Raw genomic sequence first — 14466 nt, 5'->3', positions numbered from 1 at the left:
TTCCTCTATGTGAGGGGCACTTTAAATTGTGTCAATATATTTTTTGGCCATGGACATAAACAATTCTCACGTTTACAATTTCATGAATTTTGAAACAAGTCCTAATCTTTTTGTACACTGCCCCCACAGAATCACAACTCTTTGTATTTGTTATAAATCTAACTCGACAATCTTTGCTTGGGAGCACAAAATTGTAAGATAAATAACAGCTAAGAGAACTACTGGCAAAAGTATACTGATATCGCCTTAAAATTGTATTGAGTTACATTTTTAGATAAATAGCAGATAAGGCATCTCATGACACCTCAGCACTAATATCACCTTATAATTGTATCAAACTAATCTAAACAATTATAATTATAAATTACATATATAAGATTGTCTGAGCCTTTCACAAGATTTTCTCTTCGATTTCCTCTAAACTGAGTCCTTTTGTCTCTGGCACGACGAAGAATATAAATAACAGAGAGGCAATGGCAATCACACCAAAGCCGGCAAAAAGTATACCAGTACCAACTAGTTCCTATAATCACAAAAAGGAAAATTGTATCTCAGGGAAAGACATTTAGAATAATTGGAAAATAAAACAGCAAGTACAACAAATGGAGAGGAAGTGAAGTTGTTACATCAGAATTGCATTGCACAAATACCTTTGTAATATGGACAATTAACAGTATCAACTAAATGAAATCTGATCAAATTTAATTTATCCTCGCTACAAGAAAAACAAGGCTCTGCAGTTGTTCGACACTTAGATTTCAGCACCATACTAGAAACCAATTCAAGCAGTTGATCTTATGATCATAATTTGTAAGTGCATAAGATAGCATGTGGCTTGAGCTGAATGTTTTATATGATGAAAAATGCACACCATCAGCCGAGCAGAATCAGGCTTATGAAAACGAAGAGTGTTTCAAATGATGAAAAATGTTTTTTTTTAATTGTAGAAAACATTTCTTGAACGTCAAGTTAGACATAGCTTATTTTTAGTTGGCTGCTAGTAAGATTTAAAATTTTAAGTCATGCCGAAGTTTCTATTTATAACCAGAATGATACAATTTCAATATCATATCATACCCTACCGAGATGATTTAGTAATTTTCAAATATAAAATATATTAATTAAAAAATTATTAATATTTGATTACTATTGATTTAGATTTGCTATTATTTTGTAAAATGTTTGGTGCTTATAGAATAAAAGTCGATTTAGGATTAACTGAAGTTCACCTAGTAAACATGACACAATCAAGTATGTTTAAACTAGACTGGGTTTCGATTATTATGATCAATTTAAAGTTTAACTAAATTTATATATAAAATGATTTAATTCCTTAGTAATAATATACTTTATGAGGTTAGAAATTATATCATGTTGTATTTTTTATCTTTCCTAATAATTTGTATTCTTCATCCTCAAAAGAGACTTTTTTTTTTAATTTGTTTACTCATAAACCAGATTTTTTTTACTTTGTTTACCTCATAAATGGATGAAGGAAAAAAATTAATTATAGACAGATAGAAGTTTTTTTTTCCAATGGACGAATATTGGAAAAAAAACTAGGGGTGGCAATTTTTGACCCGACACGAAAACACGATCCGAACCAAACACGAAAAAATCAGGTTAGGGTTGGGTAATTTCGGGTTCGGGTCGAAATCGGGTCGACCCATTTGACCCAATTAATAAACAGGTCGGGTTCGGGTCAACCTGAAATGACCCAATTACAAGTAGGGTGGCAATTCGGTTCGGGTTCGGGTTGACAGGTTCGGGTTGGCAGGTTGGCGGGTTGGCAAATGACAACCTGAACCCGACTTGATTATTAATTCGAGTCAAAATATTCAACCTGAACTTGATCTGTTTATTTGCACTTGACCCGAACCCGACCCGTTTGACCCATTTAACTCGTTTGACCCGTTTAACTCGTTCGACCCGTTTGACCCGTTTAACCTGTTTGACCCGTTTGACCCGAATATGACCTGAATTCATTAAATAAAATTTGTATATTTAATTAAAAATTAAAAATAACATTTATCTACACAAATTAAAAATTCATATCATAAATGATAAGCCATAGCAATATTGCAATCAATAGCATAACATATCTCTATGTTTAGGGTTTTTAACTTTTTTAAATTTGTAATTTTAGTTTAAATTTATAATTATTTATAAACGGGTTCGCGGGTTGTAATTGGGTCATTTCAGGTTGACCCGAACCCGACCTGTTTATTAATTGGGTCAAATGGGTCGACCCGATTTCGACCCGAACCCAAAATTACCCAACCCTAACCTGATTTTTTCGTGTTCGGTTCGGGTCGTGTTTTCGTGTCGGGTCAAAAATTGCCACCCCTAATTACAACCCGCGAACCCGTTTATAAATAATTATAAATTTAAACTAAAATTACAAATTTAAAAAAGTTAAAAACCCTAAACATAGAGATATGTTATGCTATTGATTGCAATGTTGCTATGGCTTATCATTTATGATATGAATTTTCAATTTGTGTAGATAAATGTTATTTTTAATTTTTAATTAAATATACAAATTTTATTTAATGAATTCAGGTCATATTCGGGTCAAACGGGTCAAACAGGTTAAACGGGTCAAACGGGTCGAACGAGTTAAACGGGTTAAACGGGTTAAATGGGTCAAACGGGTCGGGTTCGGGTCAAGTGCAAATAAACAGATCAGGTTCAGGTTGAATATTTTGACCCGAATTAATAATCAGGTCGGGTTCAGGTTGTCATTTGCCAACCCGCCAACCTGCCAACCCGAACCTGTCAACCCGAACCCGAACCGAATTGTCACCCCTAAAAAAAACGATAGGGGAAAAATAACTTTCAATGGAAAAAATAAAAACGATTTAAAAACAGGAGAAAAAAGGAATAAAAAATAAAAAATAAATAAAAAGGAAATATAGAAAAGGACTTGTTCATTGCTCGTCGCGAGGTCGCTACAACCCTCGAGCCCCGCTATGAGGTCACGACATCTCTATGACCTCACGCCCATGTCAGTTTACTAGTAGGACAGTAAATTTCACTCGTCACGAGGACATTGTAGCCCATTGCATACCAGAATAATAAATATGGGATTGTGGTGCTTCCATATGGTAAATAAATAAAAAATATTATTATATATTTTTAAAATTAAAACAAATATATATATATATATATATTAAAGTTGATTGAAATTATTAATTTAAGTTTAATTATTAACCTAAGTTTAATTAATAACCTAATTTTTTTGTTTGCATCCCATTTGCGCACCCCTGGGCATCCTCGTCGTAACACCACGAAGGCTGCCACAAGATCATGGGGCCTCAACGACTCACGACGTCCCATGGTGTTAGTGCCAAGCAACGGACAGAACAGTAAATTTTGCCTGTTTCACTCGACAATCAATGAAATTTTAAACCATGGTTCTGACAAACTTTAGAAAACAAGAGTACAGTATCAATCATGAACATTGACGAATATCTAGGTAAATTTGATAACTTATGAGTGCATTGTAACCCCAAATTAGACACTAGTGAAACCTTGATTCACTTCTTTAATAGATTGAGATATGAGATTCAAAGGCAGCTAAAATTATTTGGCCCAATCTCAATTGAAGATACTTTCCAAAAGGTTAAAGAGATTGAGCACTTTGTGAAACCCATTACAAGCATTCATTAGACTCCTCAACAAGTGGAGCACCAACACCATCTAGCAAGCCTCTTAGCCTAACTCTTCCTAGATTTGTCATCAAACAAACGACAATAAATAGAAAAGCAACTAGGAAAATAGAGAAGTTTAATATTCAAAATTTTAATTGTCATGACAAAGGTCATAACATCTAAATGCCCACACAAAGTCTTAGCCTTGGGCGTAAGGAACTAGTGTAGACCGTTGTATCCTTTCAACACCTACGTCATGCAACACGTAGAAATGCACTAGTATCTTCAACACACATGAAAATGTGGGAGTAAGTCTTGTAAAATCATAAACAATAGGGGGAGTTGTGTGGACATAGTTTCCACACAGGCCCCTCTAGGATTCAAGTCACCCTGAAACTACACCCAAGTCTATATAAGGTAGCATAGGTAAATCAAATCTCCCTTCCCGTTACACAAAGGTGTTTAGTTCCAATAGACATGAGTTCATATAAAGATAATATATAGTGTGACATTCTTCCTAAGAGTGTGGCCTGTGTCATTCTTGGTTGACCTTGGCTTTACGATCTCTTCGTTACACATGATGGATGAGAAAATACCTACTCTTCCAAATACAATGGAAAAAAAAATTAAAATGTAACAGCCAAGTCTAGCAACAGAGTCCAACCCTAACCTGCAATCTAAAGTAATCCGACCCTTGAGACAACCCCACCATCTTCTCACACAATGCATATTTGAAAATAAAAGGGTCATAATACCATTAGTGACTCATGACATCAAATCAGGCCCTACAAAGCTTAAGAACATAAGTTGCACAAAGTTACCTTACAGGCCCCCATATATGTGCATGACCCATTGCACCAAGAATATGATTCCAAGATCTCAATTGTGTAACCTACAACTTATCATGTTTGCTCACAACAACATGATAAACCAATCTGGGTTATAGTACATTCAAAATCGTGAATTGATCGAAAGCTCATCAACATGTTAATGTGTTTCCCTTACCTACAAATTCTTATTTATCTAAATCAGTAGAGAATTTTACTAAGCACAATAGAGATACAAGTTGATGTCAGAAGAAAGGTTGCACTAAATAATGAGGCTTATAAATTTCAAAGTAGTACACATTGTAAATTTAAGGAATATAATGTAGGAGGCTATGTGCTTGTTTGCATTCCCCAAGTACTTCCATAAAATTTCTCAAAAAATCTTCATGACCCCTCTTTTGGTCTTTTTCAAATTATAAGAAAAATTAGAACTAATGCATATGTTGTTAATTTGCCTATTTTTTAAGCATTAATCTAATTTTCAAGGTTAAGGACTTAATATCATATCGAGGAGCATTCAAGTCTTTGTCTTTGTTTGTTGAATTGTCTCCGGGTCAAATACTGTTAGTTAGCGTTGACTCCTATACTCCCATCAATGACAACTTTCTTAGCCTACTAGTCCAAGTTACCAACGCAACTGTTCCCTACACTCGAACAAGAAGATTCAAGAAGAAAAGCTAATAACTCGTTGGGAGTCGAGTTCTTCTCAATGAAGGAGAATAATTGATCCAGCGGATAACTATCCATTTCGTTGATTTGCGCACGAATACCGGAAGTGATCTTCTAAACTCATTGATTTCGCAGAATGCCGAAGATACGCAACCAAATTCAATGTATGGGAAGAAACGGCACGGCCACGAATTTTTATTAATAAAAAAACTCCATAAAAACAATTAAACAAGTGTTTAAATATTCAAACCCTAAATATGCAAAAGATTAAAATATCCTCAAAAACCTAACTCAACAAAATAATAAAAAAAATACTAAAATTACTCTTCCGTTCCTGCATCATTCTCCCTCGGATGGAGAAAATTCGTTCTCAAATTGCTGGTCATATCATCATCAGACGAATCACCAGGGAAAGATGATTTGTCGACTAGGGAGGCGCAACCTAATGACGAGGATTGTGAATAATGATGATCCACTTGATTTGTCGGCTAGCTAGGTGGAATGAGAACAAAAACCTTTGAAATCATCCTTGTCTCTACAATAGAACCCAATGGTCAATGATGGGTCGATCACATCTAGAGGTAGGTGTTGCATCGCGCTCAGGTCAATTTTTTTTTAACCAAGGACCAAAGGAACCATAAGTAGTATAGGTGGTCAATCTTGTCGCCCCTTGCTAAAATCATGATAAAATCTAGCAACAACCTTAATGTAGACAACTGTTATTTGAAAACGACCTTTAGAAAGGCTAGATACTCCCTCAATATTCTACAACACTTCTATGAGTAAATCCACATCATCCCACTCGACATTAGCTTGTGTGGCATCAAGTTTTCCATCCAAAGAAGTACCATCACCAATAACAATGGATCTGGCATTATATCCCTCAAAGATAAAAAAATTCGTTCCAAGAGAATAATCTAGTTGATGAACTTTTGCTTCCACCATCTGCCCAACTTTATAGTACGAGGATGGATCTAAAGTTGCATCCCATGAAATTTTTGATAGGTGAACAAGGGAAAATACTCCTTGAACCTCCAAATATATCCCCAAGTATGTAATTTTCCTGATCTGACATTTCACATCACCACCAATACTGAATCTAGCCATAAGACTTCTCTTTTTCTCAATGAATTCTTCCTTCTGTTGGCCTCCCATAGAACATTATTTTCCTGGATTTGCTATCAACCAGAATTACTAAACCTCAAAGTCTCTATGTAGTGTTCGAAACCCCTTATTTGATTAAGGGGACTTATTGGATTAAATTATAATTAGAATCCGAATTTATTTAAGGGATTTATTAGATTAATTACAATAAGATTTGGAATTCATTTAATTAAGGATATTTATTTGATTTAATTAAGAATTTATTTACATTTAATTAGTTAAGTTAGCCTGCAATTAGGAAATTTGGATTAGTGAATTATATTAAGAAAATATAAGATACAAATATATCAAGACTTAGTATTTATATAATTTATGTGTATAAATTATCCTTCTAAACAATATGAAAATGAAATATAAATAACATATTATATATATATATATATATAGTATTAAAAAAAATGTAAGATTAAAATAACGTGTAACTAAGAAATATTATATATAATGTATAATATAAATATAGTATAAATAAAGATTCGACGTGTAAGAAACTATAACATTTTAATTATATATACATGATATATATATATGGATATAGATAGGAAAGTTGATGACTTGGTATATAAAAAAAAATATTATAGGACTTAATATTTATAGATGGATAAAACTTAGTGTAAAAAAATAAAGGAGACAAAGCCCAAGAACTACCACCTTCTATAAAACCCTTATCTAAAAACTCCACCTTGCTCCTTTGAGTTCTGCCGGCCCTAAGCCCCCACCCTCACCAAGTTGCACCGGTTCCCTAGCTCCAAGGGAAGACAAGAAAAGAGGGGTAATAGCTAAAGACTCAAAGGCATGTTCTCTAACTTGTAATGCCCTAGTTAGTTTCTATGGTTGGTGAATTTTGGGTACCAAGGATTGATGTATGATGTCCTAGTTTAAGTTCTCTTCTTGAGTTTCTTTTTAAGGGTTTGTACGCTGTCTATAGACTTGTAGTAGGTGTGGAAAATTACTAGATGATACATACGGACAACAATGTCTAATGACCATGCATGTTATAAATTTTTTTTATATATATGATAAATGTTTGATTAATCTATTATAGTATAATTTAATCATGGACTATAGGGATAGGTTCGGTCATGTTTTAATGATAATATGCATGTTTGTTCCTATACTTTAATATGTTAAGGGTAAGTAAGTGCATGTGTGGTTTTGGCTTCTAGGCTTTATACTGTTTATGATGTTTTATGGAAATATATGCATATATGTTTCATGCTTAAGTGTGTTAATAGTGCTTTATAAAAGAATAGATATGCTTGTATGGATTCGGCTTTAATGTTCTGAAGAGGGTTTATAATAGGTACATACCATGTCAAAGTGTAGAGTATGTACAAGTATTTTTTTTAAATCTTAATTTTTCTTCTTTACCTCTATTACTGCGAGATAAATGTGCACAGTTTCATATTTAGAATTATGATTCAATAGATATATATCTTAACATTCATAATTATGATTTCCTATAAATCAACCTTGTCTTAAATTAAATTTTAATGCTTAGCCAACAAGGAGGCGTGGAACTCACCATAAAAAAAAGATTAGTTTAAAATTTGTAAGTCAGGTATGTTTTCATGCATGTCTTTAAAACAAATTGAATAAAGTAATAAGTGAGTAACCCGCCTGCGATTTGCTTCATTAAATGGAATAATTGCTTTCATGTAATATTTTGCCCAGCTTTGATTTACACAATTGTTTGGTCCAGTATCTAGATTTTTTTTATTCCTACTTGCTTTACGTATTTATGTTCTACGAGATGACTATATATGTTATATCTAGGTTTCGGACCTCTAGATTTGGTAAGTTTATGTTGCTCCTTGCTTCTCATTATGATAACCTTAAAATGCTCATGAAATAAGCCCACTTACGAAGATGTACCTATTAATTATGTATGTTTTGGAATTAATGATAATATGCATGTTTGTTTTCTTGCTTTAATGTGTTACGGGTAAGTAAGTGCATGTTCTGAGATGGTGGTATGACCCGAGGACCTACGCCCGGTGAGCGCACCAGAATCAATTAGGTTATGTTTTGGGATGGTGGTATGATCTGGGGACCTACGCCCAGTGAGCACGCTAGAATCAATTAAGTTATGTTCTGGGATGGTGGTATGATCTGGGGACTTACACCCGGTGAGTGCACCAAAATAAAGGGGGACACCGGTCCTAAGTTCGGACCCCTACCAACCTAACGCTAGGGTAGTTGTTTGATCAACAACTTATGTTACGGTACTGCTAAGTGCAACAAGACCATCACAATGATATGTTTATAAGTACGCACACCAATATGTTCAAGTCATGTTCACGTTTATGCTTTTGACTATGTTTATGCTTATGTTTATGCTTGTGCCTAGGCCTATGTACATGCTCATGTTTATGTTAGTATACGATCTTATGCTTATGTAAATCCCAATGCTTGTGTTCCTGTCTAGGACCCGCTCACTTGGCTACCAGGATTCATAAACTCTAGTATTTAATCTAGAGATCTAGAGTTCGAATCCCGGGGAAGGCAAACATCCACTGGCCAGGGCGGGAAGTCCTCGTGAGTAACGGCACGGCAGAGGGTCGTCGGATAACGACATAAGGGGTCGCCAGTTGGGTCGCCATTGTGGCTGCCCAAGGGACCATCAGGGGCCGCCAATTGGGCCGCTAGTGTGGCCGCCCAAGGGGCCGAGAGGTCGTGACGTTACAATAAAAAATAAAAACTCACTTGGCTACTAGGATTCATAAACTCTAGTACTTAGCCTGTAGGTCTAGAGTTCGAATCCTGGGGAAGGCAAAAATCCACTTGCCAGGGGTGGGAAGACCTAGTGAGTAACGGCACGGCCGAGGGTCGTCGGTCGACGACATAAGGGATCGCCAGTTGGGCCGCCCAAGGGACCGCTAAGGGGCCGCCAAATGGGCCGCCAGTTGGGTAGCCCAAGGGACCACCAAATGGGCCGCCAAGGGGTCGCCAAATGGGCCTAAGTCACCTAGCATATGTTTTTTTTCCTTAGTACACTAGGTTATAGGTACTGTTAGAATAAAATATTTATAAGGGTATTTTTGACTTTTTGTTATATATCTTCTTTCCTATATAAAGGCCTAACTCGTGGTTCTCAAGATACGAGATTTTAGGTTTTGCTTTGAACATGGTATCAGAGCCAAGTTAAAACCCTAATTTCTTTCCTCTTCCCCCGCGCTGTCTTTCTGCCACGCTGTCTTTCTCTGTCGCGCCCCCATCCTGCCTCGCGGGTGTCTCCCGCAACGCCTGGCAGCTTCTCGATCGTCGGCGTCTTTATGCAGCAAGAGCTCTTCGGCGGCCGCTTCCTATCCCGGGACACGGACGCTCTCGATCGGCGCCGTCACGTCCCTCGTCGAGCTCGCGCCACGTCGGCCTTTCTCTTCCGCAAGTTCTCCAGCGGCGACGGAGCAAGCCTCTGCCGTTGTTGGTTTTTTTCTTCTTCCCTAGCTTCGGTTTTTTCTTCTGCCCTAGCTTCTGCCGTTGTTCCCTTCTGCCCTTCTTCTGCTCTGTCACCAGCAGCCAACAAGCTCGACGCCAGAAGAAGCAATCTCTTCCAGCAGAAGCAAGCTCAGTTTATCTATTCTGTCACCAGCAACCAACAAGCACGACGCCATAAGAAGCAATCTCTTCCGGCAGAAGCAAGCTCAGTTTATCTATTCTGGCAGTCCGGTTCACAGTTCTATTCATGGCTACATCTGGCGCCCCAAAGCCAGATACCTCAATCTTTACCAACCATATTACTGCACCCCTTTCTTCCGAGCAGTTGGATGGTAAAAATTCTCATGAGCTTTGGCTTGTTGGACAGGGGTATGAGACACATCTCACTCAAACTGAAGAAGATGTTCAAGTCGTTGATCGTCCTCTGTGGAAGAAGGTTGACGCTCAATTGTGTTGTATTATCCGAGCCACCATCTATCCATCTCTTAGGGATGTCTTCCATACTCACAAAACCTGTAAAGCTGTTTGGACACAGGCTTAACAATTCTTTACAAACACCTCTCGGCGACTCTATCAAGTTTGTGAAGATCTCATGACCATCCTCGGGCCCATCGGATTAAGGATTCAATATCAACTTATCCGGGTTCGGTCTCTAGCCTTCTTTGCGACTTCAATGAATTGCTCCCTGCGGCCACTCCTGTTGAAGAGCTTGAAAATCGGAAGAAATTTTTTATGTCTCTGCTTTATATGGTGCCCTGATTATTCTCATGTCCGTGATCGGATCCTGACAGCCCCACGAAGCTACCATGGACAATACAGGCGACTCTCCTCCGTGTCGCCAAAGTCTTGACGATACCTTCTTTCGTTCCTGTGACTCATCGGCTTTAGTCTCTCACCACAAAGGACCTCCACCTCGCAAGGGTGGCAAAGGGCGTTCTTGGTGTGATCATTGCCATCGACCAGGACACATGATTGATAAGTCCTCCTCGTCTTGCTTAGATGGTTCGAGTTACATTGCTTCTTGACTCACTTGACGGTTAACACCGATTCGACTCGACACCCTATATTGACTTTACGAAATGGTTTGAGGATCGTCGGACTTCAGTTCCACTGCTACCATGCGAGGCCAGTACTTCCTTCTTTGGCATATCTCGTTCTTGGTCCTTGGTTCTTGATTACGGGCACCGATCATATCCTTAATAAATCCTTTTCTTCTCATATACGGTAATTTACCAATAGTCACCATGGCGATGGTTCCCAAACTCGATCCGGTATTGGCATTGTTATCCCGTCTCTTTCCATTCATAATGTTCTTTATGTTCCCGGAGCTCCCTTTAATTTATTATCGATAAGTCAACTTACTCGATCTCTCGATTGTGTCATTTCTTTTACTAACACGTCTGTTTCCCTACAGGACCGGAGTACGGGGAGGATGATTGGCTTCGGATGTGAATCTCATGGCTTATATAGGCTTCAACAACCCTCTTTTGTTGGTTCGGCGGCGGCATCTCCACTTCTTATTCATGCTCAGTTGGAACATCCAGGTCTTAATAAGTTGAAATAGTTACATCCCAGTCTTTCTCACTTAGAGTTTTTGTCTTGTAAGTCGTGTCAATTAGGTAAGCATGTTCGTATTTCTTTTTCTCCTTGCATTGAGAGTCGGACTATGTCTCCTTTTGTTTTGGTTCATTCTGATGTTTGGGGTCCGAGTCGTATTTCTTCTACAATGGGGTCTAGGTATTTTGTTACTTTTATAGACAAATTTTCCCGTTGTACATGGTTATATCTAATGAAGGATCGTTCAGAATTGTTTTCTATTTTTGAATCCTTTTTCCAAGAAATAAAAACTCAATTTGGTACTTCCCTTCGAACTTTGCAAAGTGATAATGCACGCGAGTATTTATCTACTCAGTTTCATACCTTCTTGACATCTCATGGTGTGTTGCATCGCACGTCTTGCCCTCATACCCTTCGTCCCTTCTTGTGTTCTTTTCTTCTCCGTGCCCTAAATCCAAACCAATTTGGTTTGAAATGGTTTTTTTGGGTTAAAAATCCAGAAATTATTCACGATCGCATCTCGATCGCGACTCAGTTGAGGTGCAAAGGCGCCCTAGGCGCGCGCCTGACGAACAGCGCCCGTTTCGCGTAGGAAAAAGCATTTTTTTCCAGCACCTTGTGCGCTTGACGCCTCGGGCGTGCCTCAGGCTCGCCTTTAACAACACAGGATACCCTCGGTCTCAGAAAGAGTATAAGTGTTATTCCCCTACTCTTCGTCGGTACTTCATCTCTGCTGATGTCACGTTCTTTAATTTGGTTTCATTTTTTGGGCCTCACGCTTCTCCATCCGAGTTCTCTCCTTCTCCACCTACACTAGTAACTCTTTTGTCCTCCAAGGGCGTCTCTATCACCTCCGGCCTCATCTCCTCCTTTGCAGGTTTATCGGCATCGTCCTCGCTCTGCTTTGCCACCGACCAACACGACACTGCCATGGGCACATCTTTGGAGCCAAGTCCTTCGCCATTTCCTCGGTCTCGTCTCCTGACTCTCGTGTTCCCACAGGCACGTAGCCCATTAGTGTAATCACTTCCCCCTCCTCACTGCTTTCTGGACAGAGTTAAAGTTGTGTTTAAAATGACTTTTCATTGTGCTTTGCTTTGGAGATTATGAGATCTTGATTGGATTTCGGGGCTCTGTGTAGTGTTCTCTCGATGCAGCTGATTCTTTGAACCGAACCGGCTGTTGGGGTTTGGTTGTTTTTGTGCATCCATTTCGAAAAAGGTTAATGGTTGAAGGTTGTTCTAGGATTGGGTTAGATACGGTTTGAGAATTGGTATTAGCTATTTGATTCATATGAAGATGGCTAATTTGTGTGCGCTGGTGCAGGACGTTGATTGAGACGGCTGATGTGACGGGGCATGATATGGTTCAGACTACATATTAAAGGCGGGTACTTCTTACTTTGACTATTTAGTTCTGAACTTAGTGCAAGAGCTATCTTTGGTTAGAAACTGCTTTTACCTTGACTCCACTCTTATTTTTCCTGCGTTTGATACTTCCACTCGATCTTTGAAATATTCGTTTCCATATCTATACAGTCTCTCATTGTTATCCATGATACGTAGCAGATACTAGATATCATGTTTGCATGTTTTGATTGTTGTTTATTTATGTTCCATATTGAGCATGCTGGTTTCATGTAGCATACCTAATTTCTTTTTATATTTGTATGATGATTGTTGCAACTTGCGCATCATATCATTGCATGCATGTCAACGACAAATTCTCCCTTGTGGTCGAGAGAGGCGTTGACCAAGGCCTCACTCTCGACCACTCGAGAGAGTGGTAGCTGGAGCAGATGCCGCTTGTCCTGTCGTGCTTCCACTCGCTCACTCATAGGTAGTAATAGCTGGAGTGGTAGCTGGAGTGGTGTACAGTCTGTCACTGACCCGGCCTCTCGACCATACAGGGGTCATGGTGTAGAGAGGTGGGCAGGAGTGACCATCCGTGCATACGCTGTTATTATACTTGCTTTGGCTGCTGCTGTTTACATATACTGTTATTGCTTACTTATGTTGCCATCGTATACTGTTGTTATTCACGTATGTTGATATGCTTACTTATGTTGAGATATACACTCGTTGTAGGTGTTTAGACACTGGTTTATTTATTGGTAAAATGGATACATCTCACATATTTATCCCTGTAGTTATAGGTAGTACTGTAGCAAGTTTGTGTCACCCCTGACCTTCTATTGTTAGCCTAGGATATGGCTTCAGGTATGAATATTTATTTTGACATCATGGTAGTATCTGCTATCTTTCCTTATGAGACTATATTCCTTTTGACATTCTCTCTTTATTTATTTTGTTCATGCACTATCCGTCTATTACCCGCTGAGTCCCTGTACTCACCACTTCACAAACTGGTTTTCTTTCGTCAGGTAATAGGTAGATGAGTCATGGATGCTTGGAGAGAGGCTGCCTGCCAGTCCTGCGTCATATCCGAGGAATGATTTTGGTTTTTGTTTCTCTTTACTTGCATTTCGTATTCGTTGGATTTGGTGCTGTGAGAACTAATTATGTTTTGACACTGGTTTTGTGGACTTTGTATCTGCGATGTTTTGTGGACTTTGCATTTGTGGGTTTTCTTTCCGTTATTCGCTGTGTTTTCAGTGCAACTGTATGGACTGTTAGTGATATAAACTACGTGGGTGTTGTTGTTTTGTTCCAGCAAAGTAGGTTGTATTATATAAACTGCGTGATTATGTATGTTCCAGCCGTGTGGGCTGATGAATATGTTATTATGCGTTTGTGTATGTATATTGGTCCCAATTGTCACTGTTACAGGGGAGGTGCTGTCCAATTTTCGATTGGATACCCTTACTCTCGGGGCGTGACAATTTTTGGCATCAGAGCAGGTTTACGAGACCTGATATCGTGTTTTGTATTTCGTGATTTGGTTTCTCGACGTGACTTTTCGAGTTTTGGGATCAGGCAACGGCAGGAATCTCCAAGCTATATGAGATTTGTGGTATATTGTTATCATACACTTCTGTTGTTACTTGACTAGTTGTTTATACCATGTATGACTTGTGTGTGTCGGTCAGTAGGAGGCCGACCTACTCTATTTCCTGAAGATTCTGACCTTTGAGTTATTTGTGTTTGGTAGGATAACCTAGAAGATATATTCAGATAAATAACCCTCCACTGATATGGAAA

General features: G+C 38.4%; 1 protein-coding gene across 1 annotated transcript in view; it reads right to left on the bottom strand.

The window, feature by feature from the left end:
• Positions 1-229: 229 nt before the first annotated feature.
• The window catches only part of LOC122052331 (D-xylose-proton symporter-like 2), a 72813-nt gene continuing 58576 nt past the window's right edge, over positions 230-14466 (bottom strand). The window contains exon 14 of the mRNA XM_042613808.1: positions 230-523. Within this exon, the coding sequence (XP_042469742.1) occupies positions 392-523 (132 nt within the window). The 3' untranslated portion in view covers positions 230-391. The remainder of the gene's footprint in view (positions 524-14466) is intronic.

Source organism: Zingiber officinale, chromosome 3A (assembly GCF_018446385.1).
Source record: "Zingiber officinale cultivar Zhangliang chromosome 3A, Zo_v1.1, whole genome shotgun sequence".
NCBI lineage: Eukaryota > Viridiplantae > Streptophyta > Magnoliopsida > Zingiberales > Zingiberaceae > Zingiber > Zingiber officinale.
This window is presented reverse-complemented; position numbering and strand designations above follow the sequence as displayed.